General features: G+C 58.9%; 3 protein-coding genes and 2 long non-coding RNA genes across 10 annotated transcripts; 2 read left to right on the top strand and 3 right to left on the bottom strand.

Annotated features, from left to right (window-relative positions):
* The first annotated feature begins 1,243 nt into the window (after nucleotides 1-1,243).
* Nucleotides 1,244-13,073, top strand: CERCAM (cerebral endothelial cell adhesion molecule). 4 transcript variants are annotated; one of them, XM_085594051.1, is made up of 15 exons: nucleotides 1,244-1,635; nucleotides 4,533-4,737; nucleotides 5,825-6,256; nucleotides 8,476-8,586; nucleotides 8,779-8,896; nucleotides 8,973-9,107; nucleotides 9,201-9,405; nucleotides 9,479-9,598; nucleotides 9,715-9,791; nucleotides 9,969-10,075; nucleotides 10,179-10,311; nucleotides 10,487-10,614; nucleotides 10,691-10,894; nucleotides 11,791-12,027; nucleotides 12,683-13,073. In XM_085594051.1, exons 4-14 carry the CDS (start codon nucleotides 8,513-8,515, stop codon nucleotides 12,023-12,025), a joined length of 1,536 nt encoding a protein of 511 aa, XP_085450177.1. In that variant the 5' UTR covers nucleotides 1,244-1,635; nucleotides 4,533-4,737; nucleotides 5,825-6,256; nucleotides 8,476-8,512; the 3' UTR covers nucleotides 12,026-12,027; nucleotides 12,683-13,073. The 4 variants fall into 4 exon arrangements, with proteins under 4 accessions (XP_085450177.1, XP_085450176.1, XP_021406969.3 ...); XM_085594050.1 differs by lacking the exon at nucleotides 4,533-4,737 and having other exon boundaries at nucleotides 1,454-1,635; XM_021551294.3 differs by lacking the exons at nucleotides 1,244-1,635; nucleotides 4,533-4,737; nucleotides 5,825-6,256 and adding an exon at nucleotides 6,660-6,935.
* LOC116184222 (uncharacterized) lies at nucleotides 4,187-7,694 on the bottom strand. Its single transcript, XR_004148980.3, has 2 exons — nucleotides 7,559-7,694; nucleotides 4,187-4,403 (listed from the first exon to the last, which is right to left on the bottom strand). It is a non-coding gene; the product is annotated as an uncharacterized LOC116184222 (long non-coding RNA).
* A 1,246-nt stretch (nucleotides 13,074-14,319) lies between the features above and the next one.
* PTRH1 (peptidyl-tRNA hydrolase 1 homolog) lies at nucleotides 14,320-17,210 on the bottom strand. 3 transcript variants are annotated; one of them, XM_085594067.1, is made up of 5 exons: nucleotides 16,766-16,841; nucleotides 16,055-16,274; nucleotides 15,802-15,922; nucleotides 15,131-15,176; nucleotides 14,320-14,728 (listed from the first exon to the last, which is right to left on the bottom strand). In XM_085594067.1, the coding sequence occupies exons 1-5, from the start codon at nucleotides 16,829-16,831 to the stop codon at nucleotides 14,543-14,545; spliced, it is 639 nt and encodes a 212-aa protein (XP_085450193.1). In that variant the 5' UTR covers nucleotides 16,832-16,841; the 3' UTR covers nucleotides 14,320-14,542. The 3 variants fall into 3 exon arrangements, with proteins under 3 accessions (XP_085450193.1, XP_021407047.4, XP_085450195.1); XM_021551372.4 differs by having other exon boundaries at nucleotides 15,802-15,901; XM_085594069.1 differs by lacking the exons at nucleotides 15,802-15,922; nucleotides 16,055-16,274 and having other exon boundaries at nucleotides 16,766-17,210.
* LOC146765864 (uncharacterized) lies at nucleotides 17,079-17,805 on the top strand. Its single transcript, XR_014958814.1, has 2 exons — nucleotides 17,079-17,205; nucleotides 17,646-17,805. It is a non-coding gene; the product is annotated as an uncharacterized LOC146765864 (long non-coding RNA).
* TOR2A (torsin family 2 member A) lies at nucleotides 17,247-21,750 on the bottom strand. Its single transcript, XM_021551317.3, has 5 exons — nucleotides 21,581-21,750; nucleotides 21,079-21,344; nucleotides 19,813-19,988; nucleotides 19,358-19,485; nucleotides 17,247-18,829 (listed from the first exon to the last, which is right to left on the bottom strand). The coding sequence occupies exons 1-5, from the start codon at nucleotides 21,720-21,722 to the stop codon at nucleotides 18,585-18,587; spliced, it is 957 nt and encodes a 318-aa protein (XP_021406992.2). The 5' UTR covers nucleotides 21,723-21,750; the 3' UTR covers nucleotides 17,247-18,584.
* Nucleotides 21,751-22,444: the final 694 nt, after the last annotated feature.

The raw sequence follows: 22,444 nt of genomic DNA, 5'->3' as shown, positions 1-22,444 counted from the left end.
TCTGCATCCCAACACATCCCTGCCAACGCTAGCAGCAATAAACCCACTTCCTACGAGTGTGAAAAACAAAAGAAAGCCAGCATTTAATAAAAAGAAAAAAGAGCAGCAGCAACTGAAGGCCCCTGAGCTGGGTTGCAGCCATTGCCTGGGACTGGCCACTCTTCGGCAAGCAGGAACCATCCGAGGGAAGCCCCTGTTGCTGCTGCTCCGGGTGTTCCGGCATTGTTTTAGCCCCGGACCTTTTAACTTGTTTTAATTCCTAACACTTCCCCCCACCCTTTCCACACCCCCCTTTTTTTTTTAAGTATCTTTCCCAAATCTCAGCTGAGTTAATGAAGTTATGTGATCCTATAAATGTTAATTGTCTAAACTTTTCTTCTCTCCCCCGTTTTTTTCGGTGCTTTTTTTTTTTTTTATCTCTCTCCTCCTTGCTGCTTTCTGCTCCACTTGTAATAAAGAAAATATCTTGGCTGGTCTTAGCCAGTTGCTTGGCAACCTCAATAGAAAAAAAGAGAACAGAATGTAACCAATCCCGAGACAACCGAAAGATTTTGGTGACATGTGACCTCTCGGAAAAGGGCAGCCTTAAACTGTCCCTTCTGTCCTTTGCTCTGACCATTAGGGTCTCTTGCCCTCCTTCCCCCCCCCCCCCCCCGGCTCCTTACACCAATAAATATGGATTAGTGAAATACTTTTTCCCACACTGATGAAAAGCCGGGATTGATCTTTCCACCTCCTTTATCTACCAACCTGACAAGTTTCTAAACAAAATTAAGAGGGAAGAGGGGAAAGCAGCCGTCGCAGGTTGGGCGGCCGGGGATGGATCCTGCGGGGACGGGGGGTCCCCGACGGGGCGCTGGCGCCGGCTGCGCCGGGCTGCTCCGCTCCCCGTGTGCTGGGGAGCCCCTTGCACGGCACCAGCCGGGGAAGAATTAAGTGTAGCTCTTCCAACGCAATAGGGGAAAAAAAAAAATAAAGCTGTGGCCAAGCCCTGCTCTCCCTCTATGCGCGCCGTGTGTCCTGGGGAGACCCGTGCTGCTCCTCACCGCGGAGCCCCAGCGCTCGCGGGCGGTCGGGGAAGTTGTCTGCAAATTTCATCCTGGAAAAAAAAAAAAAAAAAAAACCAACAAAAAATCCAAAAAACCCCACAAAGAAAAAAAACAAGCCGACAATATGATGTCATTGGCTTTCTGGCGTAGCCCGCCGGCGCCCCTCCACCTGCCGCCGGGCGCTGCTTGGCCATGAGCCTCAGCACGACCGCGGTGCCCGGGCACCGCCGTGAGCCCCGGCACGCTGCTCGGGCACAGCCCTGCCGGCAGCCCCCGGCTTTCCCAGGCTCCCGGTGCGGTGAATGCCTCTTTCACCAGCAGTTCCCCACTTCCCCAAAAAGCATCACCTTGCCAGCTCCCTTCCTCCCATCAGCTGCCAGGAAAAAAAATTAGGGCAAGGACAGGGAGCGAGAGCAAAACCAATGAACTTGTTTCCAGCTTCTCCTTCGGATCAGCCGTCCAGCACCGGGAGAAAAACATTTCTCCTGCAAAAAACCTCCCCTCTCTGTCTCTGTACAGGCTCCGATCCCGTCGTCACTGGGACACTGGCTGGAGACTTGGTCTCAGCTCGGCAGCAGAAGACACCGTAAGTCGTCTACTTAAACAGTTTTCCCTTGGTTTTGTATTTGATTTTTTTTTTTTTTTTTTTTTCCTGTGAGGCTGCTATGCCACGGTTTAAGGGCTGAGCCCCACGGGGATGGAGGAGGAGGAGGGTCGGACAGGGGGGTTTGTGGGGGGCGCAGGCTGCGAGCTGTGGGCAGGGTGGGCAGCGGCGCGGTGCCCGTGCCGGCGGAGCCGGTGGTGCTGGGTGCCGGCAGCCCCGGGGTGCACAAAGCCCCTTTGAGCTCCTCACAGAGGAGCTGCTGATGCCTCGCCGGCCCTCGGAGCCGGAACGGCCACTGCAGAGGAGAATGGAACCCTGGGCGCCCGGGAGGGCTGGCGGGGAGGGGAGCGCAGGGCTCTGGGTCTGAGCGTTCCCCGCGTCAGGGACAGCTGCCCATGGGGGGCCTGGCCCCAGGCTGAGCCCTGAATTTGGGGTGCCCAAAACATGGGCTGATCCCCGGCCAGCCCCGCTGGACTGGGGAGCTGTGGGGAGCAGGGGGTGCCCCAGCCGTCCCACGTGGGGATGGGGACTCGCTCCCTGCCACCACGGGTCGTGGTGGCATCCACGAAGCCACCAGCCCGTGGTCTCCAGGGTGGCCGCGGGGAAGGCTGCAGTGCACAGCGAAGAGGCAGGTGGGACCAAATGAGACGCAGTGGCACCTGCTGGCACCTGCTGGCACCTGATGACACCCGGTGGGACCCGGTGGGATGCGCTGGGCCGCAGGGGGACCCGGCAGGCCCTGGCAGCCCTGCTGCCGAGGCCGGCTGGCCAGGCACAATACCACGGCCCCTCTGCTGAGCCGCCGCCGAAGCCCCTTTCCCAGCGTCGAGCGCCTTTGTCTCGCCTTTGTGATGGAAAGAGCCCCCCCTCCTAAATCACTGCCCTGACACCCCCATTGTCTCCTTCCCGGGGAGGTTTGAAACTTCCCCCCCCCCTCTCGAGGTCAGGAATGTGGCCGGTTTCTATTGGGACGGAGGAGCAGGGCTGGGTGGGGGGCTGCGGGGTCACGCCGGCTCGGCGGGTCAACCCGAAAACAAAACCTTTTGAAATACCTACTCTCCATCACTGCCAACATTGTCCCCTGCCAGCGGGGGCCTGGCACGGCCCCTCGACGCCTCCAGCCCGGCCGCTGCCCACCCCAGCGGTCAGCAGCTGGGGGGGGACAGAAGGGTATTGTGCCGGAGGGGACAGCTTTGTTTTCGGTCACAGCTGCCCCGGGCTGGGACGGGACCGACCGTCAGCCCCACTGGGGTGAGAGGAGGGAGGGGACGGGAGTGCACTGGTCAGGGCATTGCAGGGGGGACCTGGTCCGTGGGGTACCCCTCTGTCCGTCTGGGATGTGGCACTGGGGGGGACAGAGGGCAGCTCCCTGTTGTCCCTGGAGTGAAGCCTCAGGGTCTGCAGCCTCTCTGTGTCCATCGACAGCCTAGCGTTGCTTTCCTGCCTCAGTTTCCCCTTGCTGTGGCAGGTGTTTCTCTGCCCACTGACAGGTGCCTGGGGTCCCCTGTGACAACTAGAATCGGAGCACTGCTGGCTCTGATGCCACAAGATGTGGTCCAGACTGGGGAGAAAAGGGACCATTCTGAGGCTGAACCAGCTCTGCCATCCAGAAGGGTCAGGATTTGGCCACTGCAGGGCTTTGAATGTGGCTCCAAGGGTGGCTCCTTGCAGGTGGAGGGGAGCATGGCTCCCTGCTCCCAGCAGGACATGAAGAAGGACCCCCAAGAAGCCTGCACACTCCCAGAATTTCACAGCCCACCAGGAAAACCCCAGTGGGTTGAGCTTTGGGGGACTCTGGCAGTGTCACTGCCCCATTTACAGTGGCAAAAATCTCTTTTTCCCCACAGCCAGGAGGAGAATGCTGTTCCCATCAGCCCTCAGCTCCTCTGGCACATCATCTCTTGGGTGGGCCAAAATCCCCCCGGGTGGCCAAAATCCCTCCCAGGATGGCCAAAATCCCTCCAAGATGGACTAAATTCCCCTGGATTTTTGTGTGTGGGAAGATGTGTAGCTTTTGCTCACTGCAGAAGCAGCCTGCAAGGAGGAAAGTGGAGCAGCGCCCATGGACGTGATGGGTTTAGCAGAGACCTGGAAGGAAAACCCAGCTGAGAGGGGAGCGCTGGCCTCCTGAGCTACCCAACAGCTGGAACAGCTGGAATGGTGCAGGATGAGGGGCTTGCATAGCAGAGGGTATGGTAGATTCACAGGCACTCCCTTGGTTCCAGAGTTCTCCCTGGACAGGGACTTACTGGGAGGCTGAGAAGCAGGGGGGAGGGCTCTGTGCCTCAGTTTCCCCAGCAGGAAACAAAGCTGATGTTTTGAGGTTGGGTAAGTCAGGGGAGGTCTGGAGAAGGCACGTCTGGAAGGGAAGGCATCACTTGGGCACTGTCACAGCATGGGAATGGGGACCCTTGGGAGTACCTTTGGGCAGCTAGTTGGGTCCCCAGGATGTTTTTCCTTGTGAAAAAATATTCATAAAATTTCTTTGTTGACCGAAGGACTTGTACCAGCCTTGACCGTGTACACACACACACACAGAATTTCTGCATTTATAGATACATATATGTACACACATATCTTTATATATTTGCCTAAAAGGTTGAGCCTTTTAAAGCAGAAAAATAGGACGTTTGAGGAAACTGGAGCTTTTCAAAGGCTTTGCTGAAAATCCTAGAAAACTTCAAGGAAGGGGTGGAGAGAGATGGGAGGTAACCAAAATCCTCATTCCCAGGTCCAAAAGCAACTATTTCCTGTAAAAAAAAAAAGAAAACATGCTGCTATAAACTTTGTGCAGTGCTGTTTCGGCCTGGAGCCTTGGGGATGGAAGGTGTTTTTCCAGGCAGGATGCTTGCAGGCCCGATGCTGGCTCTGTGTTGCAGGTGTCACCATGAGTGCATGGAGCTGTGAGGATGTCCTGAGCCCCATGGGGACACCCTGGGCCCTGTGGGGACCTGCCACCTGCCTTCCTGTCCCGCTCCTGGGGCACAGGAGCTGTCACAGCCCTGTGTGAGCAGCGTGGTGCAGATGGAGCTGCTGAGCCACAGCATGGAGCTGGGTGGGAACGCACAGCAGGTGCCCTGGCAGGTATCTCCATGTCCCCCTTCTCCCGGAGCTCACCCAGGGTTGTTTTCCAATTGTATGCCCAAAACTGCTTGTAAGGTGCCACTTGGCTATTAGTGAGCTCTGAGAGTCCACTGTGAGCCCGGCAGCAGCCAGGATGTGGAGGGAAGGCAGATTGCAAAGGCAGGGATAATTCAGACCCCAGCTGAGCTCGGGAGGACAGGCACAGGGTGCTCTGTCCCTCTACCAGCCCCAGCCTGTCTGTGTGCAGCACATTTCACTGGCCTGTGCCTCAGTTTCCCTATGTCACAGTGACTGCTTTGGGGGTGATGGGGCTGTGGGAAGGGCAGTCTCCTCCTCTCTTCTCTGCTCTGGAGCCCATGGCCGGGGACTGTTGGCAAGGGCTGTGCCAGGGCAGTGGGGCCGTGGCTGTGCTTGAGCTGAGCTGTGTGGGGTGCCAGGGGAAGGGCAGGTCCAGCTGTGACCCTGAGAGACAACGCAGGGACGGAGGGATGTGGGGACATCAGCATGAAGAAAGGAAGGGATGCAGGCATGAAGAAGAGCAGGGATGAAAGAACAGAGGCTGGAGGGCTGTGGGGATCAGGGACATAGGGATGATGGCATGCAGGGATGCAGAAGGGCAGGGAGAGAGGGGTGTGGGGCCGTGGGGATCAGGTCCGGACGGGGCAGACCGCGGCGCCGGGAGGTGGCAGCAGCGGCCGAGCGCGGCGCGGGGCGGGGGCGGCGCCGGCGGGGATGTCCCGGGGGACCGGGGGGCCGCGGGCTCCGCGGGCATTCCCGCTGCTCTGCCGCCCCCGCTCCGCCCTCAGCCCCTCCTGCCTGCGGGGCTACGGGGGCAGAGGGGCTGCCCCTCGTTCAGCCTTCCCGGGTGGAGTCCCGGCACGGACACGGGTGGGTCCGGCTCGGCTGGGCTCTCGGGCGCCTGCCCCTTCCCGCAGCTCCTCCATGGCTGGGAATTCCCGGCTGCGCTGGCGCCGAGCCCTTCCCGAAATACTTGTCCGAGCCGGGGCTGTAAACAGCATTTTTCTCTCCTTGCAGTCGCTGCCTGTGAGTCCCGTGAGTCCCTCGCCCTTTCTGTTGCTTCTTTCAGGTGTTCTGGACTGTCCACTTCCCGACCCCTCCGCTGCACCCTGATGGAGCCAGCGACAGCAGCCGCCTGGGGCACCCCTCACCCTGACACGGGTGGGCACAGCTTTGGCCACGGTGGCATCCACGCGTCCCTCAGCTGGGCTCTGGTGCCAGCACAGCCAGAGGTGCCCGGCGTTGGTGTGGGGAGCACGGAGTCCCTGCTCCGCAGGACGGGACCAGCTCCAGGCCTGCGCTCGCTCTGGGAGCTGACGGCTGTATTTATGGACTGGTGGAAATCCAGAAGGCTTCGTCAAACGTCCCACGGGCCCCGGGCCTGCCCCTGCCCGCGGCTCGGACACGTCACGGACACGCCTGTGGGCTTGTCACGGTCAGCCATGGAGAACAGCCTGGGGGGACACGGCTCAGTGGGGTGAGGACCTCACCTCCTGCCTTGGTGAGGACAACAGCCATTCAGCCGCCACTCGCCATACAAGTCCCCTCACCCCTCAGCCACAAGTCTCTCTGGCCATGATCTTGTTGTCCATGAGCCCTCTGGCGAAAATGCTCCCGGCAACCAGTGCCCTTGGCCGTATTGCCCCAAACCATAAGTTACCCCCATCCCATTGCCCACCCACCCACGCCGTGCAGGCACCGTGGGGACCCCGCCGTGTGCTGGCCAGGGGCACGTAGGGATGTCCTGGAGCATCCTCGGGGAGGGGGTCCCGGGGTGTCCCCGCTCTCTCGCCCCCAGCCATGGGCTGTGCGGGGTTCTGCACCGATATCGAGTCTATTTAAGGAAGCCCGACCCAAACTGGCCCCCGGGGCTTGCGGCGGCGGGGCCGGGCCGGGGGCGGGGGCGGGGGGTGCGCTGAGCACGGCGGGTCCCAGCCCGCCCCTTCCCCGCCCGCCGCCTCCGCCATGGGCGCCGCGGGGCCGCTCTGCGTCCTCCTCCTGCTGCTGGGCACCGGCACCGGCACCGGCACCGGCACCGGCACCGGCACCGGCACCGGCACCGGGCCGGCGCCACCGCGCCTGGTTCTCGCCCTCCTGGCCCGGAACGCGCAGCACTCGCTGCCGCACTGCCTGGGAGCCCTGGAGCGCTTGGACTATCCCGCAGGCAGCATCGCCCTGTGGTGAGGCAGCGAGACCCCGGGGGGAGCCGGGACGCCGCGGGGAGCAGCACGGGTCCTGGGGGAGGAGAACCGGCATCTCGGGGGGAGCCGGGATGCTGGAGTCACAGGGACCGCGGGGATAACGGGGAGCGCCGGGGGAATGGGGGTAGTGGGGGGGAAGGAGGGTCCGGGGGATTTAGGGCGACTGTGAGGGAGGGGAATGGAGAGCCGAGGATAGCAGGGACCCGGAGGACAATGCGGGAGGGGAACCAGGGAGAGTGGGGGAACTGGGGGCTCTAGGGTGGGCAGAACAGATTCGAAGGAATGGGAGCCTGCGGGGGAATGGGGATCTCTGGGAGGCAGGGACCTTCGGGAGGAACAGGGACCTCGCTAGTAGCAGCGTCTCCAGCCCCAAAATGCTAGGGGTGACTCTGCTCCATGTTTGGGACCCAGCAGGGAGCCGGGAGGGGCTCGGGAGGGGCAGGACCCTCAGCGTTCCCCTGCGGGAGCTGTGGGGCTGATGAGGGAGGGGACCCCTGGGCACAAGGGGATCCTACATCATCAGGGACAGGCGCTGCTTTCCCCCTCCCTGCAGGGCTCACCCTCAGCTCCCCTTCCCAAAGACACCCCCAAGCCCCCATTACCGTGCTGGGGATTGTCTGGAAGAGGAGTCTCCCATCTCCTCCGTGCGCCACTGCCGTCTCTCGCCTGAACTTGTCGGAAACTTTTCTGCAGCTGCTTTTGCGGGGGAGCTGAGGCAGGGGCTGGCGGGGGGATCCTGGTGGGGCTGGGGTGGGGGCAGCTGCTAGCAGGGGAAGGGGAAGGGGGGTCCTCATCTTTACCCGCTGCACCCCCTGGAAACCCCCGGCCGCAGGACCCTGCAGGGTGTTTCAAAAGCAGCCCGTGGAGCTGGGAGAATACAGATCCTGCCTTCTCCCCTGAATCCGTCAAATCTCCATGACGCCAGTGCCTGGGGGATGTCCCGGGGCTCCTTGACAGGTCGAGGGTGCCAAGGAGTGTAGGAACTTGCAAGGTCTGCTCAGCTCTGTCTGTGCTGGGCTCCCTGTGAACATTGTTCTGGGGATGCAGCTCATTGTTCTGGGGTGGGGTGGGAGAGCTGGGAATGGTGACGATGCCCGGCAAAGGGAATGTTCAGGAAGGGGGATTTTTTGCAGTTTCCTCTCACTGGTGGAGCAATAGGATGCACAGGGGTACTGTGGAGTGTAGGGACAGAAGACAAAGTGGCTGTGCTGCAATGCTCATGGTGGGCAGTCACAAGGCTGGGGTGAGGAGAACACGTGCAGGGCTGCCACTGGGCTGCAGGGCTGCAGGGTGGGACTTGTGGAACAGTCTGGCTGCCAGTGGCATCAAGGAAGAAATTACCAGTTAGTGTTCCCCCTGCTGCCTATGCAGCTTTGGTTCCTTCAAATTACATGTTATGTTCCCAAGCAAGTCTGTCACTGGCTCAGTCTTTTGGCACTACGAGCATTTCTAGTGCAGGGGTGAGGTCCTGGTTGTTCCTTAAGGAGGACCTCCAGAGGCTGATGTCCCCTCATCCCAGGTGTGCAACAGACCACAACTCGGACAACACAACAGCAATGCTGCAGGAGTGGCTGGGGGCAGTGGGGAAGGATTATCACTCGGTGGCCTGGAAGGTGCAAGAGGAGCCCAGGTGAGGCTGGGTGAGTGCTGGATGGGGGCAGGTGTGGGCTGAGGGGCTCCTGGAGCAGCATCAACTCTCCCTGGCTGGGGACCAGGAGGAGCAAAGCAGACTGGGGCTGACTCAGCCTGCCAGCAGGAGCAGCCTGCACTGAGTTTGTGCATTCCCAGCGAGTGAGGTTAACCCCTGCCTCCCCCTGCCCAGCTCCTACCCTGATGAGCTTGGTCCCAAGCACTGGAGTGACAAACGCTATGAAAATGTGATGAAGTTGAAGCAGGAAGCTCTCACCTACGCCCGGGAGCAGCAGGCAGACTACATCCTGGTAAGGGGCTTGGGGCACTGCTGGGGTGGGGGCTGAGGTGGCCTCCACATCTCCAGAACCTGTGCTGTCTCTGCAGTTCATGGACACTGACAGCATCCTGACCAACAACCAGACCCTCAAGTTTCTCATGGCACAGAACAAGTCAGTGGTGGCCCCCATGCTGGACTCGCAGACCTTCTACTCCAACTTCTGGTGTGGCATCACACCCCAGGTACATCCCCAGAAAGCCCTGGAGAATGAGCCACCCCCATGGTGGAGGAGCTCTCTGCCACAGAGGCTCTGGCTCTGTGCTGGTGTTCCACAGGGCTACTATCGCCGGACAGCCGACTACTTCCCCACCAAGAACCGGCAGCGGGTGGGCTGCTTCCGTGTCCCCATGGTCTATGCCACCTTCCTGATCGACCTGCGCAAGGAGGAGACCTTGCAATTGGCTTTCTATCCACCCCATCCCAACTACACCTGGGCCTTCGATGACATCATTGTCTTTGCCTACTCCTGCCAGGAGGCTGGTGAGCGTGATGGGGGTTTTGGGGGGTGCAGGGGCTTGGGGGGGCTGTGCTGCTCACCTGTTTCCTCCAGCAGGTGTGGAGGTCCATGTGTGCAACCAGCACCACTTTGGTTACATCAATGTTCCTGTGAAGGCCCACCAGACACTGGAGGATGATCGTGCCAACTTTGTGCATCTCACGCTGGAGGCCATGGGTGAGTGCCCATGGTGGAGAGGTCCTGGAGGCTTCCAGGTCCTGACAGGGCTATCAGCCCCAGCTCCCAGACAGGGGAATCTGGGCTCCACTGAAGAGTGTGTCCTCTCTCCACAGTGGATGGTCCCCCCATGCAGCGCTCCAGGCACATTTCTCTCCTGCCCAGGCCACTCACAAAAATGGGCTTTGATGAAGTAAGTGACCAGTGGAGCTGCTTGTGTCCTCCTGTCCATCTGGTTGCATCCATCTCTCTGATTGCATCTATCCATGGCAAAGCCCGAGCCCCTGTCCCCATCCTGCAGTAGCCAGGCAGGCTGTGTGTCCTCCATGACAATATACCCCATTGCTGGGGCTCTCCTCTTCCTCCCCAGATCTTCCTAATCAACCTGGTGCGGAGGCCAGACCGGCGGCAGCGAATGCTGGCAACCCTGCAGGAGCTGGAGATCATTCCACGGGTGGTGGATGCTGTGGATGGCAGGTGATCGTGGTGGGACCACTCAGCCAGTCCGTGGTGTCACCCTGGGGAGGGTACGGGAAGTGTCTTGGGGGACACCTCGCTGATGCAGCCGCTTGCCTTGCAGCACCCTCAACAGCACTGACATCAAGGTGCTGGGTGTGGACTTGCTGCCCGGGTACTACGATCCCTTCTCCGGCCGCACGCTCACCAAGGGCGAGGTTGGCTGCTTCCTCAGCCACTACAATATCTGGAAAGAGGTATGGGGCCACAGCGGCCATGGGGTCCCTAAGGGCCACCAGCAGTGGGCAGGGACCTTGTGAGCATCACAGTTGTCTGGAGGACATACATCTCTAGGTGCCCTGCAGGGTCAGCGGCCCCAGTATGGCCTAGAGTGGTGCTGGGATAGGCTTGCAGCTCTGTCCCCTCCCCCAGATTGTGTCCCGGAGGTTGGAGCGGTCCGTGGTCTTTGAGGATGATGTGCGCTTCGAGGCTGCCTTCCCAGCACGGCTGCAGCGGCTGATGGAGGAGCTGGAGCAGGCACAGCAGGACTGGGACCTCATGTAGGTGCTGGGGCCAGGGGGATGTGGGCTGGGGGACCCCAAGGCTGACTCTCATGGTTCCCTGGCCACCCCACAGCTACCTGGGGAGGAAGCAGGTGAACGATGAGGACGAGGCCCCTGTGGAAGGCGTGCGGAACCTGGTGGTGGCCGGGTACTCGTACTGGACCCTGGCTTACGCCATCTCCCACCGTGGGGCACGGAAGCTGCTGGCCACCAAACCTCTCTCCAAAATGCTGCCCGTGGACGAGTATCTGCCCATCATGTATGACAAGCACCCCAAGTAAGGAGCAGGTTATGCAGGAGGGTGCTGCCCTGGCCATGCCACTGTGGGACAATGTGTTTCTTCTCCTTCGTCACCACCTCACCCAGTTCCCCCCTTTGAAGGCGTTGCTCATGCTGGAGGAAAACATCTGTAGCATGAGCTCATTCTCAGTCAGCCTCTGCCTGGCCACTGGCCGCTGGAAAATGGCCCTCTGCCAGGATGGGGTGTGGGATCAGGATTGGAGCTGGGGCTTGATGTGGGCCCTGCACAGGGTCTTGGCCCCATGGCAAGGGGCACGGAGCAGCCCCCTATACCCTGGTGCTGGGGGCTGTGTGGTCCCCTGCTCCTGGCTGGTGGTCTCAGCCCCAATTTGGAGCACTCTCATGCCCTGCTCTGAGGTGGGGGTCAGTGGTAAGGCTTTGTCTGGGGAGGGGGAGGCAATTTAGGGTGTGAGTGAGCACCAGTGGGTGGGTGTTGTGGGAGAGAAGGGATTGGGAAACCCAGCGAGCAAGATGGAGAAACACAGGGATCAGGCATGTAAAAGGCAGGCTGGAGGTGGATGAAGGGACAGATTAGAGCTCTGGATGTGCACCAGCAGCAGCTGGAAGCCCCGTGCTCGCAGGCATAACAGCACCAGACAGCCCTGTCCTGGGGCCAGCTGGATGCTGTGCCAGAGACCCACTCTGTGCCAAGAGCCGGCCCCAGCTGGCGGCGAGCGACAGGTCCTGTCCTCTCTGTAATCCCTGCACAGTCCCTGCCCAGCATTCCCCAGCTCCATGCCTGGTACCCCACATCCCTCCCTATCCCCTGCCCTGCATGGGGCCTTCCCTGGGTGGTTTTCCCAGTGCATTTTCTCCTCTGTGCCATGCTCTGTAAGCCAGTTTCTCCTCTCGGGTCTGCTCCACTTTCCCCAGTGAGGATTACAAGCGGCACTTCTCCCCACGGGACTTGCTGGTGTTTTCAGCTCACCCCCTCCTGGTTTATCCCACTCACTATGCTGGGGACAGCAACTGGCTGAGTGACACCGAGACTTCCACCATCTGGGATGACGATGCCAAGAAGACTGACTGGGTTGGCTCACAGAAGACACTGAGGGACTCACGGGGCAGTGCTGGCCACCTCCGCTCCACAGCCCGTGACGAGCTCTGATGGTGAGCAAGGCTGTGAGGCCTGGGCACAGGGGACAGAGCAGGTGGGGAGCGCCTCCCTGCAAGTGCCATGTTCGATGTGTGCCACATGCCTAGCTTGTTTTTGTCGTGGGGCAGCAGCTCTCCCCATCAGACTCAAAGCATTGGGAAACAGACCAGACTGTCTTGTCCAGATGGGGAAAGGGGTGGGGACACAGATGTCCCATGTGGGGCTGCACTGGGCTGGAGGGGATATAGCGACAGGGCCGTCCATCTCCCTGAGTCCATGCTGCTCCCCAGCTCCTCAGGTGAGGAAGGGAGAATGCTCCTTTGCCTGCTGCAAAAGTCTCCTCAGTGTGGAAAGAGCTGGGGCATCTCCCAGGGGAACGTTTCACCCCAGCACTGCTTGCTCCCTGCAGAAGTGGGTCTCCCTGGGGCTGTAGCCATGCAGGCAGGCAGGCGACCCACACTGGCTCAGCCCCAGGGCAGCACAGACACAGTTACTGCTGGGTCAGACTTTCCCTGCCTGAAATTCCTTGTCCTGGCAGCACAACTGCCCTGGGAGCTGCCAGACCGAGGGAGGCTGGAAAATGCTCCTCCCACTGCCTCGGCTGCAGGCGTGAACAGGCTGGGGCTGCTCCTGCCGTGACCACTAATGTCTGTGTCCATGCCTCCTTAGGGATGAGGGACTGTGATCCAGCTGGGAGCACCGTGGGCAAGGACCTTATACTGCCTGCTCCCACTCAAGAGATGCAGCTGCCCTGGACAGAGCCCCACAGGGTTCTTTGAATCTGCATGTGATGAATCCACCCAAAGCAGGATTTGGCTCAGGAAAGCCTTTCCCTACCAAGTGGAGAGACCAGAGGAGCGTTGTGCTCCGTCTCTGCTGAGGACACATCTCCGGGACAGTCCCAATCAATGCCAACTCTGCCGTCTCCCACCAGCCTGGACTTTGGGGAGTGGACTTTGGGCTGGCACATGTGGTGGCCTCCTGCCACTGACTGGGCTTGTCCCTCCTGCCGTGCCTGGGTGGAAGCCCAGGGAGGATTAAAGCAGACTGTTTGAGCTGATGTGCTGGGTGCTGGCATTGCCCCAAGTTCCCAGGGCATTACCCCACTGGGGTCACCTCAGAGCTGCAGGGGCAAGGGTCTGGAAGTTCCCCCAGCTGGGAACTTTGGGAATGAAACCTGTAAGGGGGAAAGAGAGGGAATGAGAGAGGTGGTGGGGAGGAAGACAAGCTCACCCTTGGGGTCTGGGTGGGAAAGGTGGGAGAGGTGGTGGGGAGGAAGACTGAAGCTCACCCTTGGGGTCTGGGTGGGAAAGGTGTGTGGCATCTTCATGGAGCTCAGCTCTCCCTGGAAGCAGAGGTGATGGAGCAGCAGGTGGAGGTGTTGGTAACAGCCACCCACAGTGAGATGTCTTGAGACTACCCAGTAAATCGGGAAAGCATCATTTGGGGCAGGTTGAACAGCTACAGCAGGGACCTCCTGAAGGAAAACAACCAGGTCCATATCACACAGGATCAGAAGATCCAAGTGGATCTCCTGGAGAACAGGGAGGAGATGGCCAAGTGCCTATTCTGCAAGCGCAGGGTGCCAGCCAGTACAGACATGGGTGAGGGAGGGATGACAGGTTGGGCACACTTTTGCTTCCCAGCTTTTCCCCTGGTCCAGGCAGCATCAGTGCTCCAGGAGGAGCTCAGGAGCTGAGGATGGAGCAGAAGAATGTCTGGTGCCAGCTGGAGCAGAGGATGCAGGCAGCAGAAACACTGTGGTATACATCAGCCAGCAAGTGTCCCAGTGCTTGTTCCAGTGCCTGCTGGGATGCAGGAGAGGAGCTGCCTTTGCTGGGTGTCTCAGTATTCCTGGGATACAGCGCTGGGCAGGACATGCTGGCACAGCCCAGGACTCCGGGACACAGTGGTGGTGAGGACACGCTGCCTCAGTCTGCCCTCTCCACCATGAGAACTGCAATGGGTCTGCGGGAAGCCAGAACTCCTGCAGCTGTTGGAAACTCCAGAGTTTCAGCCAAAACCACTGAACTCGAAAACACAGTGAGGCCAGCCCTGAAACTTGCTGCAGCCCAGTGGGAGCAGCACGCTATGAGATTCCAGGCTCTTCGTGCTTGCCAGTTTCTCAATGAAGTTGAAGTGCCTTTGGACTCTACAGAAGTAGCTCCTATTGCTCCCCACTTCTCACTAGAAGCCTCCCTCCAGACTGGGCTGATTGAACAGGGATGGGAACATGGATTTGAGCTGCAGTGCCAAGGACAACCCAAGCAGGCGGCGCATGGAAGAGAGGCAGGAGCACGGCAGAGTCAGGGTGAGGGTTTATTTAATTTCTGTGCCAACCTGAGGCATGGAGCCTCTGCAGGGATTCAAGTGGGACACGAGCCACCTGGATTGGTGTGGGGATGGAAGGAGGCTGCCCCAGCTCCCAGCCAGGCTGCTCAGCTGGGCCAGCTCTGCTCCGCACCACGGGCACTCCGGAGTGCCTGCAGCACCGTGTCCATCAGCCTCAAGGGTCCCTGGGGGTTTGTGTCAGCCCCTGTCCCCTGGCTCTGTGGACGCTCGGCTCTGGATGAGCTCCAGCAGGCAGGTCACTGCCTGGGCCAGGATCTGCTCCAGCTTCTCCCGCTCCCCCGCAGTGAACGGGGACAGGACATAGCTGGGCACTGTCACGTCACCCTCTGGCCGCCCGATGCCGATCCTGAGCCGGGTCATCTCCTGGGGAGGAAGGAAGAGAGCTGTGGGAGTTCTCCCTCAAGTGTTCAGACAGAGCTGGGCAAGCTGACAGTGCTGAGAGTGGGGCTGGGCAGCAAGGGAGCAGCTCCTCATGTTTTCCAGCTGGTTTTGAGTGCTTGCTCCAAGAAACATAATTTTGGAAGAGGCTTTTGCTGGGCTGTGCTGATATCCCAGGCTGCTGCCAAGCCTGGCAGAGCCACTCAAACTAATTGTTTCCATGTCCTCCATGGCGGCCAAACAGACAACAGCCCTCCAAGAAGAAGGGGAAGGAGAAAAGGGGAGAAAGGGGTTTGTCTAAAAAGAATCAGAAAAATGGGAGTGGGGGAACAAGCCGTGCATTGAGGGGGGCACAGGATTGATCCCCTTCCACAGATGCCCACTCACATTGGAATGCAAAGCACTGATGCAGGATTGAACCCCGTTGTGTCCCCTTGGGAGAGAGAGAGAGAGAGAGAAAACCCACACTTAGTTTGTAAGAGACACTCCCCCACAGAGCCCTGGGGTCTCCTGCTGCAGGAATGTGGGAGTGTGGTCCCAGCCAAGGGCTGCAGTCCCCATGTCCTGGTTCTGCAGGAACATCCAGCCCTGGGGGCTCAGAGCAATTGGCTGGGGGTTTGCGGGAAGCAGGGCTGTGACAGCACGTTCTGTGTCGGCTCTTGCTGCAGCTGGTGCATGTGTCACTGAGCACTGGGGCCCAGCACCACACCTGCCCCATCCCACAGTGGAAGCTTTCCTGGGTTAAATAGGAAAGCTAGGTCTGGCACTGTGCAGGCACAGTGGAGGCAGAGTGCTTTAAAAAGCCCATGTAGTGCTGTCAGTGGGCTGAATCCAGCCCACAGCCGCTTCCAGGAGGCTCCCTGCCCTCCCTGCCAGGGCAGGAACTGGGAGGCTGCCCAAACAGTCAGCTGTTGCCTCTGCAATAGATCGAGCCCAGGACAAGAGCTGAAACATTGCAAGGCTGGTGGGATGGGGCCAAGAACAGCCCATGAACCTGTATGGGCATGTTAAAGCCTCAAACCAGCTCCCACAATCACAGAGCTGGGGCTACCCCATACCTTGCACTGCCTCCCAGCTTGACTGCCACCTTGCCCAGGGCCTTGTCCAGGTCATCATGAACTAGGTAAATGTCTTTAGGGCCAAGGCTGTAGATCTCAGCTTTGGAAACAGAAATACAACCTAAGAAATGAGGGGAGACAGACTCACCAGGCCCTGACTCTGCAGAGTGGGACTGTAGTGAGCAGGGAGACAGCAGGGCTGTCACAGGGGGCTGGTGGCATTAGAGGCTTTGGGGCTGACCCAGTTGCTCACCAGCACTGGCGACGCTGAGCCCATTGAGGTTCATGAACCTCCGTGGCTTGAGCAGCACCAGCTCCAGGCCGTGGGCTGTGGCCGGGGCCACATCAGCACAGCACCGCTTGTCCACTCGCCAGCCCTCAGCCACTGCCAGCTGCCGGGCCAGCTGGTCCAGCACCTCCATGCCCACGCTGTGCCGCGTGCCCCGCAGCCCATAGTTGCCCAGGCCGGCCACCTGCGTGACAGGTGTGCACAGGGCTCTGACGGGCCGCCATGGGCCTGTTCCCCCCCCCAGCGTGACTCACACTTGCTCCCTGCATGCTCCCCACGGCTGGCTGGGTCCTCACAGCCTCAACCCCACAGCATTCCCTTCAGTCCCTCTGCCCTCGGTGCCCCCCTCACAGCCCGGATCGTGCCGGTGCTCGCCCATCACCGGTTCCCCCACGGCACTGCCCTCACAGCCTAGATCCACCCTGTTCTCCTCACAGCCCCGCTCCCTCTGCTCGGTTCACAGCCCCGATCCACCCTGTTCTCCTCATAGCCCCGCTGTCCCCGCACAGCCCAGCTCCCCGCTCTCCCCTCACAGCCCAGCTTCCCTCACGGCCCCGCTCCCCTCACGGCCCCGCTCCCCTCACTGCCCTCACAGCCCCGCTCCCCTCGCTCCCCTCACGGCCCCGCTCCCCTCACGGCCCCGCTCCCCTCACGGCCCCGCTCCCCCGCCCTCACCATGGCGCGCGGCCCCGCCCGCCCCACGAGCGCTCGCGCGCGCCCCGCCACCTCCGCCGCCAGCATGGCCCGCCCTGCCCGCGTGACGTCACGCCCCCGCGCCGCTCAGCGCCCCGCCCACGTCGCATCGCCCCCGCCGCCATCTTGGTCACTGGCAGTGCCGCCATCTTTCCAGCGGGCGGCGGGGCGGAGCCGGGGCCGGTGTCGCGGTGATGTCGGTCAGGGCTGGGGCGGTTTTGTGTCTTTGTGCCTGTTCCGTCTCCACTCATGTGCCGGCCCTTGGCATATGGCTGGATGGGAAAACACATCACTCCTCACCTTCCCCCAAGCCATCCTTCAGCCCTGGTCCTCACCCTGCCAGCAGGGCACGGCTTTCTGCCAGGGCACTGTGGGAGTTTCCCAGCCCAGCAGCACATCACTGTGCTGAAAATTGGAAATTGGTAATCTTCCAAGTCCTTCCACAATATCTGCAGTCAGGAACCCGTGTAAAAACCTCAACTGTTTAATTCTTAAAAGATTTATTTTAAAATTAGATATTCATATTTTTGCAAGAGGCAGAATCTTTGCCTCTGTCTTTGGACCAGCTCTTGGGCAGACTTTGGGTGGTGTCTAAATTCCCCAAAGCTCAGGGCCTGGAGCTGGAATGGTCCCAAGCACTGGCAGCTCTTTTCCATACAGGGAACAAGCAGAGCTTTGGAAGCTTTGCAAAGTGTCCCTACACCCATTCCTTGAGCAGGTTATTCCTAGCGAGTTAATGACTCTGGTCCCCCTGACCTCTAATTCCGTAACAGCGTAGAGGATATTAAAACTGGGGCAAAAGCCAGGCTGTGCATCCCATGTTGGCAGTCTGGAGCACTAATCTTCTCTAACTTGTCCCCAGGTCCCCCATTGTGACATTCCCCAGAAGCTGAATGGGTGCTGGCCCAGCCAAAGCCTGCAAGGTCTGACCAGCACAAGGATGTACAAGAAGCTCCACAGCTCATAGCACCAACACTGCTGTAGAAACCATCACTGAATAAAAGGAATTTTCAAAACCGTTAGCAGCACTGTGGGCTCCCCTGGAGGTAGGATGAGATTCTTCACAGCTGGTAAAACCAAGAAGTCTTTTGTTGTTATTTTCCTGGTTTGCTACAGGGAAATCCTTTGGCCCTTAGGGGAAAGATGGATGAAGGGGTGGTAGGTAGGGGAGCCTGGCTCATGGCAGATCAGGTGCTGCCCTCTCCCACATTACCCCCCTCACTTGGTGTTGAAGCTACCAAGCACCTATTCACAGTGAAAGGAAACTGGAATGTGGGTGGCTCAAAAACTTCCTTGAAAAGAAAACTTGGTTGCCATGTTGAGGTGTTCACAGGAATCAGCACCAGTACTCATGTTGTGCCAAGAGTTGAGGCATGCCTATGATTAAAAAGCTTTTAAAAAAACTGTAAAGAAGAAATAGTCTTCTGTGGGCTCAGAAGCTTAAGGTATTGGGTATCAACAGCTGCCAGAAATGGGGAGGGCTGCAGGTGGGTGCTGCTGACAGGGTGACAACCTCCCTGACACTTCAGACCTTCTCAGCATCTTCCCCATGTCATCACACATATCTCAGGTGGTGGATCCACCTTTACCTGGCCAAGACTGCATCAGTAAAGTGCTTTAAATTACATAATTTGCACCTGATCCTGCAGCTGCATCCTGCAGTGGACTCCTTGGAGCTGGAGAGTTCAGCAGGAGAGCACTTGTGCTGTGGAGAGTGCATTCCCACCATTCCCACTGCACATCCCACCAGCCCTGGTGCCTTCTAGCTCCATATGAATCTGAGAGGGGCTCTTGCCAGTGACTAGAAGAAAAAACTGATGCGAGAGGCCACTGTTTTGCAGCCTGTTGATGAGAATAATTTCTCCTCTTCTGGGAAGTAGGGGATGCTGTCAGCCACTTCCTGGACGACACTTGGGCGTACCTCGAGGCCTTGCTGGACAAGCTCGTTGACAATGCACTGCTTTACGTGGTGGTGCTTCAGTGGGAGGAAAGGCACAACAAAATCGATGAGCTGTTCATTAATGATCCCAGATTTCCAGAAGCCACCTGCACAAGGAAAGGAAGAGAAGGTTTTACCTCCAGAGAGTCTCTGCAGTCCCTGCAATTCAAAGAGCGGCTTTGTGTGAAGCCAGAATACTCTGCTGAAGAGAGATCTTGCTGTTTTTGTACAAAGAGAGGGCTCAATGCATCAGTTGTCACCTCCCCCCACCAAACAGACTTATTCTCTAGGAATGGAGGGATTTAGCTTGTCTAGTCAGAATTTAAGCTCTGCTTAAATTTAAGGCAAGGAGATGCAGACAGGCAGTGGGGATCAATATAGCTCCGTGCTGTCTGCCAGCCCCCAGCTGCAAATACACCTTGTCTCCCAAAAACTTTGCTAAATATGGCAACAGGTCTGCTGGCTCAGAAGGAAGGAAACCTCAAGGGAATTGCAGTTCAAATTCCTCAAAACCCCCTTGGTCCCTTTCTGGTTGCCTGGGAGGTGGCAGGTGGTGTGGGTGGCTTCCTAGAACAGGCCTGGCAGCCTATGATGGGCTCTGGGGCTACAGGAGGAGCTCAGCTCCATGGACTCACTCTCAGGGTTTTCAAACACGGCCTTGGAGATGGCTGGCTCCAGGTCCTGCAAGCTGATCTCCTCCCGGTCCTTGCGGGCACGCCACAGAGCCAATGTCACGTTGTTGATCTGCTCCCCTCCTGCATTGCTGCACAAGAATGAGAGGCTTATCCACTGTGTAGCCAGGAAAATGGTGTCTCAGGTGGCACCCACCAGCCTGCAGAGTGCAAGCCAGCAGCTCCCAGCTGCCTGGCCCAAAATAACTCCTGTAGAGGCAGCCAAATAACATGCAGAGGAGGCTTTCTCACACTCTCCAGATCTGTCTGTTCACAGTGAGATAGCAACTCTTGGCATTTGTAGAGGCTCAAGGCTTGGAGAAGGAAAGGCAAAACAAGTGTGTGCCCTGAAGCAGGTGTGACCTCTGCCCAAATGAGCAGCAGTGAGCTGGAAGGCCCCATGGAGGGGCCTCTCTCACCTGATGAAGATGAAGATGGCTTTGCGGTAGTTGGTCCCGTACACAACCCATGAGGGGCCCAGGAACGGGATGATCACATCAATCAGGCCTGGGTGCATCTTGTCCATCTCATCAAAGAGAAACGCTGACCGTCCACAGTTTGTCAAGTTCCCTTGGATCCAGCGCTTCAGGCTTTCCTAGGAAAAACACCCACCAAGTGTAAGGCAGGGAGATGGCAAGGAGGGCTCAAGCAACCCAGAGTAAAGGCTGAGGCAGGAGCTCAAGCACAGTCAAAGGTGCTGAGAGCAAATTCCTGCACAACACCACACACTTGGACATGAAAGACCCAGTGCTGGGGAGGCCCCTTTACTCTGGGTTTCACACAGTGGCTATTTACTAGCTTTTTTAGCCCATTGTAGGTAGTTTTATACAGATTTAAAGGAGGAGGCAGCACACTAAAGCTGGAAGATTCAGACTCCTACAGCTCCCCACGTTCTTCTCATTCCTTGTTGTATCTACACAGTTCCCAGCTTTTTGCCGGCTCCTGTTCTGATACAGAAACATGTGCCTGCACTGACCCAGAACAGCTCTTTATCATGGCTGAAGGTACTTCCCAGCCCACACAAAACCACTCACATTGCCTGGGGGCTTGTGAAACTCCTAACTGAAGCACTTCAGCCAGGAAGGGATTTACTTTTCCAAAAGCATTTCCTCTGAGGACACAATACAACAAATAACTTCTCCAAACACCCAGAAACTAAAAGTGCAGGTGTGCTGAATTCCCACTCTGCTGAAAATCTGGCATTTTGATTTCTCTCTTTTCTCAGCTCTTAGAGACAGAACGGCACCATGGAGAGTCTGGAGCTGCTGTTAGGGAGCTGTGTGTTCTGTGAGGAGGGGATTACAAGTCTAGTGATATGCAGGTTTTTACAGCCATCAGGCTGTTTGGAAAGCAACGGGAAAATTTTAGTGCCTTTCATCTAAGCCAAGCACTTTTGTTTGTGCGTTCAAAGAGCTGTGTAAATATTTAAGAATGAGAACACGATCAGGGCAAGGACTGCTGTGGAGAGGATGAAAGTAATAACTGAGTATATTGCAGTTACTAGTGCATCCTTCAGCCAGTGTATGGAGCCACTCACCCAGCTGTTTTTGTCTGAGAGGGTAAAACAAAGAGCTTTTATTCCTACTGCACTTCGGGAAACAGCTTGAATGCATATGTACTGAGGGTCAACCCAGACACAGCCAAAACCCCCCAGTGAAGTGGCACTGCTGAGCAGTGTCCCTTACCTTGTACTGCTCTATCTGCTCAGCGTGGGGGAAATGCACTATGGGGGAGAAGTGGTGAACATAGGGGCTCTGGAGCCCCCTCTGGAAGAGGTAGCGGATGAGCATGGAGCTCACGTAGGTTTTGCCTGTTCCTGTCGAGCCGTGGAAGGACATCACGAGGGGTTTCACCGGATTCGGGTTCTCCAGGAACTCCCTCACCCCCTTCATCACCTGCTGCCTCACCAGGGGCTGCCCCACCACATTCGTGGCCAAGTCAAACTCCAGACCTGAAATGAGGTGAAACCAGGACTTGGAGAACGCGGGTTGTCACCGCTCCTCCCGTCCCCGGGGGCTGCCCCGCCGGGCCCTGGCATGCCCGGCTGCAGGGCCGAGACCCCGCTGCAAGGGACGGCCCGGGCCGGCTCCGGGAGCCGCGCTGCTCCCGGGGTCCCTTCCCTGCTGCCCCCGCCCTCGCGGCTTCCCCTGCCCCAGGGCCCCTTCCCGGCCGGCCGCTCCCGCTGACCGCGCAAGTCGGGCCCGAAGCCGCACTCGCAGTCCGCCGAGAAGCCGCAGCGCAGCGCCCACAGGTCCCAGGCGGCGGCGGGGCGGGCGGCGGCCGCCAGCAGCACCAGCAGCACCGGGGCCGGGGCCGCTCCGGGGGCCATGGCGGCCGCGGCTCCGCAGCGCCGCACTACAACTCCCAGCGTGCCCCGCGCGGGGCGGGGCCAGGAGCACGCGCCATGGAAAGGGGCGTGGCCATACACCAAGGGGCGGGGCCTGGTCCCATCGCCCCGCCTCCCTGGGGAGGGTCCCTGTCCCCCCTGTGCTCCCCTCGCGCCTGGGGACCCGCGACCCTCTCGCAGAGAAGAACCTTCTGAAATCCAACAAGGGCCAATGTGGGGTCCTGCACCCTGGGGAGGAACAGCCCCGAACACCCGTGCTGGTTGGGGGCTGACACGGAAAGCAGCTCTGCCTCTGAAAGGACTGGGGATCCTGGTGGACAAGATGTCTGTGAGCCAGCGGTGTGCCCTGAGGGCCAACAAAGCCAGTGGGATCCTGGAGTGGATTAGGAAGAGTATTGCCAGCTGGTCAGGAAGGGGATCCTGCATCTCTGCTTTTAGAAAATGGACCAGACTGCTCAGTGGTGCTGCAGACAAGAGGCAATGGGTAGACACTGATGCCCAGGAAGTTCCACCTAAACACTCGATAACTGTGAGTGACAATGCACCGGAACAGATTGTCCAGAGAGGGCGCAGAGTCTACAGGGAGGTGGGACCAGATGACCCACTGTGGTCCCTTCCAATCTGAACTGTTCTGTGATTCTGTGACACCACACAGCCCTCCTCAGAAGGGCTGTCACTGGGCCACCATGGGGTCTGGAGCCAGG

The sequence above is a fragment of the Lonchura striata genome, chromosome 17 (genome assembly GCF_050655825.1).
Source record: "Lonchura striata isolate lonStrDom1 chromosome 17, ASM5065582v1, whole genome shotgun sequence".
Taxonomy (NCBI): Eukaryota; Metazoa; Chordata; class Aves; order Passeriformes; family Estrildidae; genus Lonchura; species Lonchura striata.
This window is presented reverse-complemented; position numbering and strand designations above follow the sequence as displayed.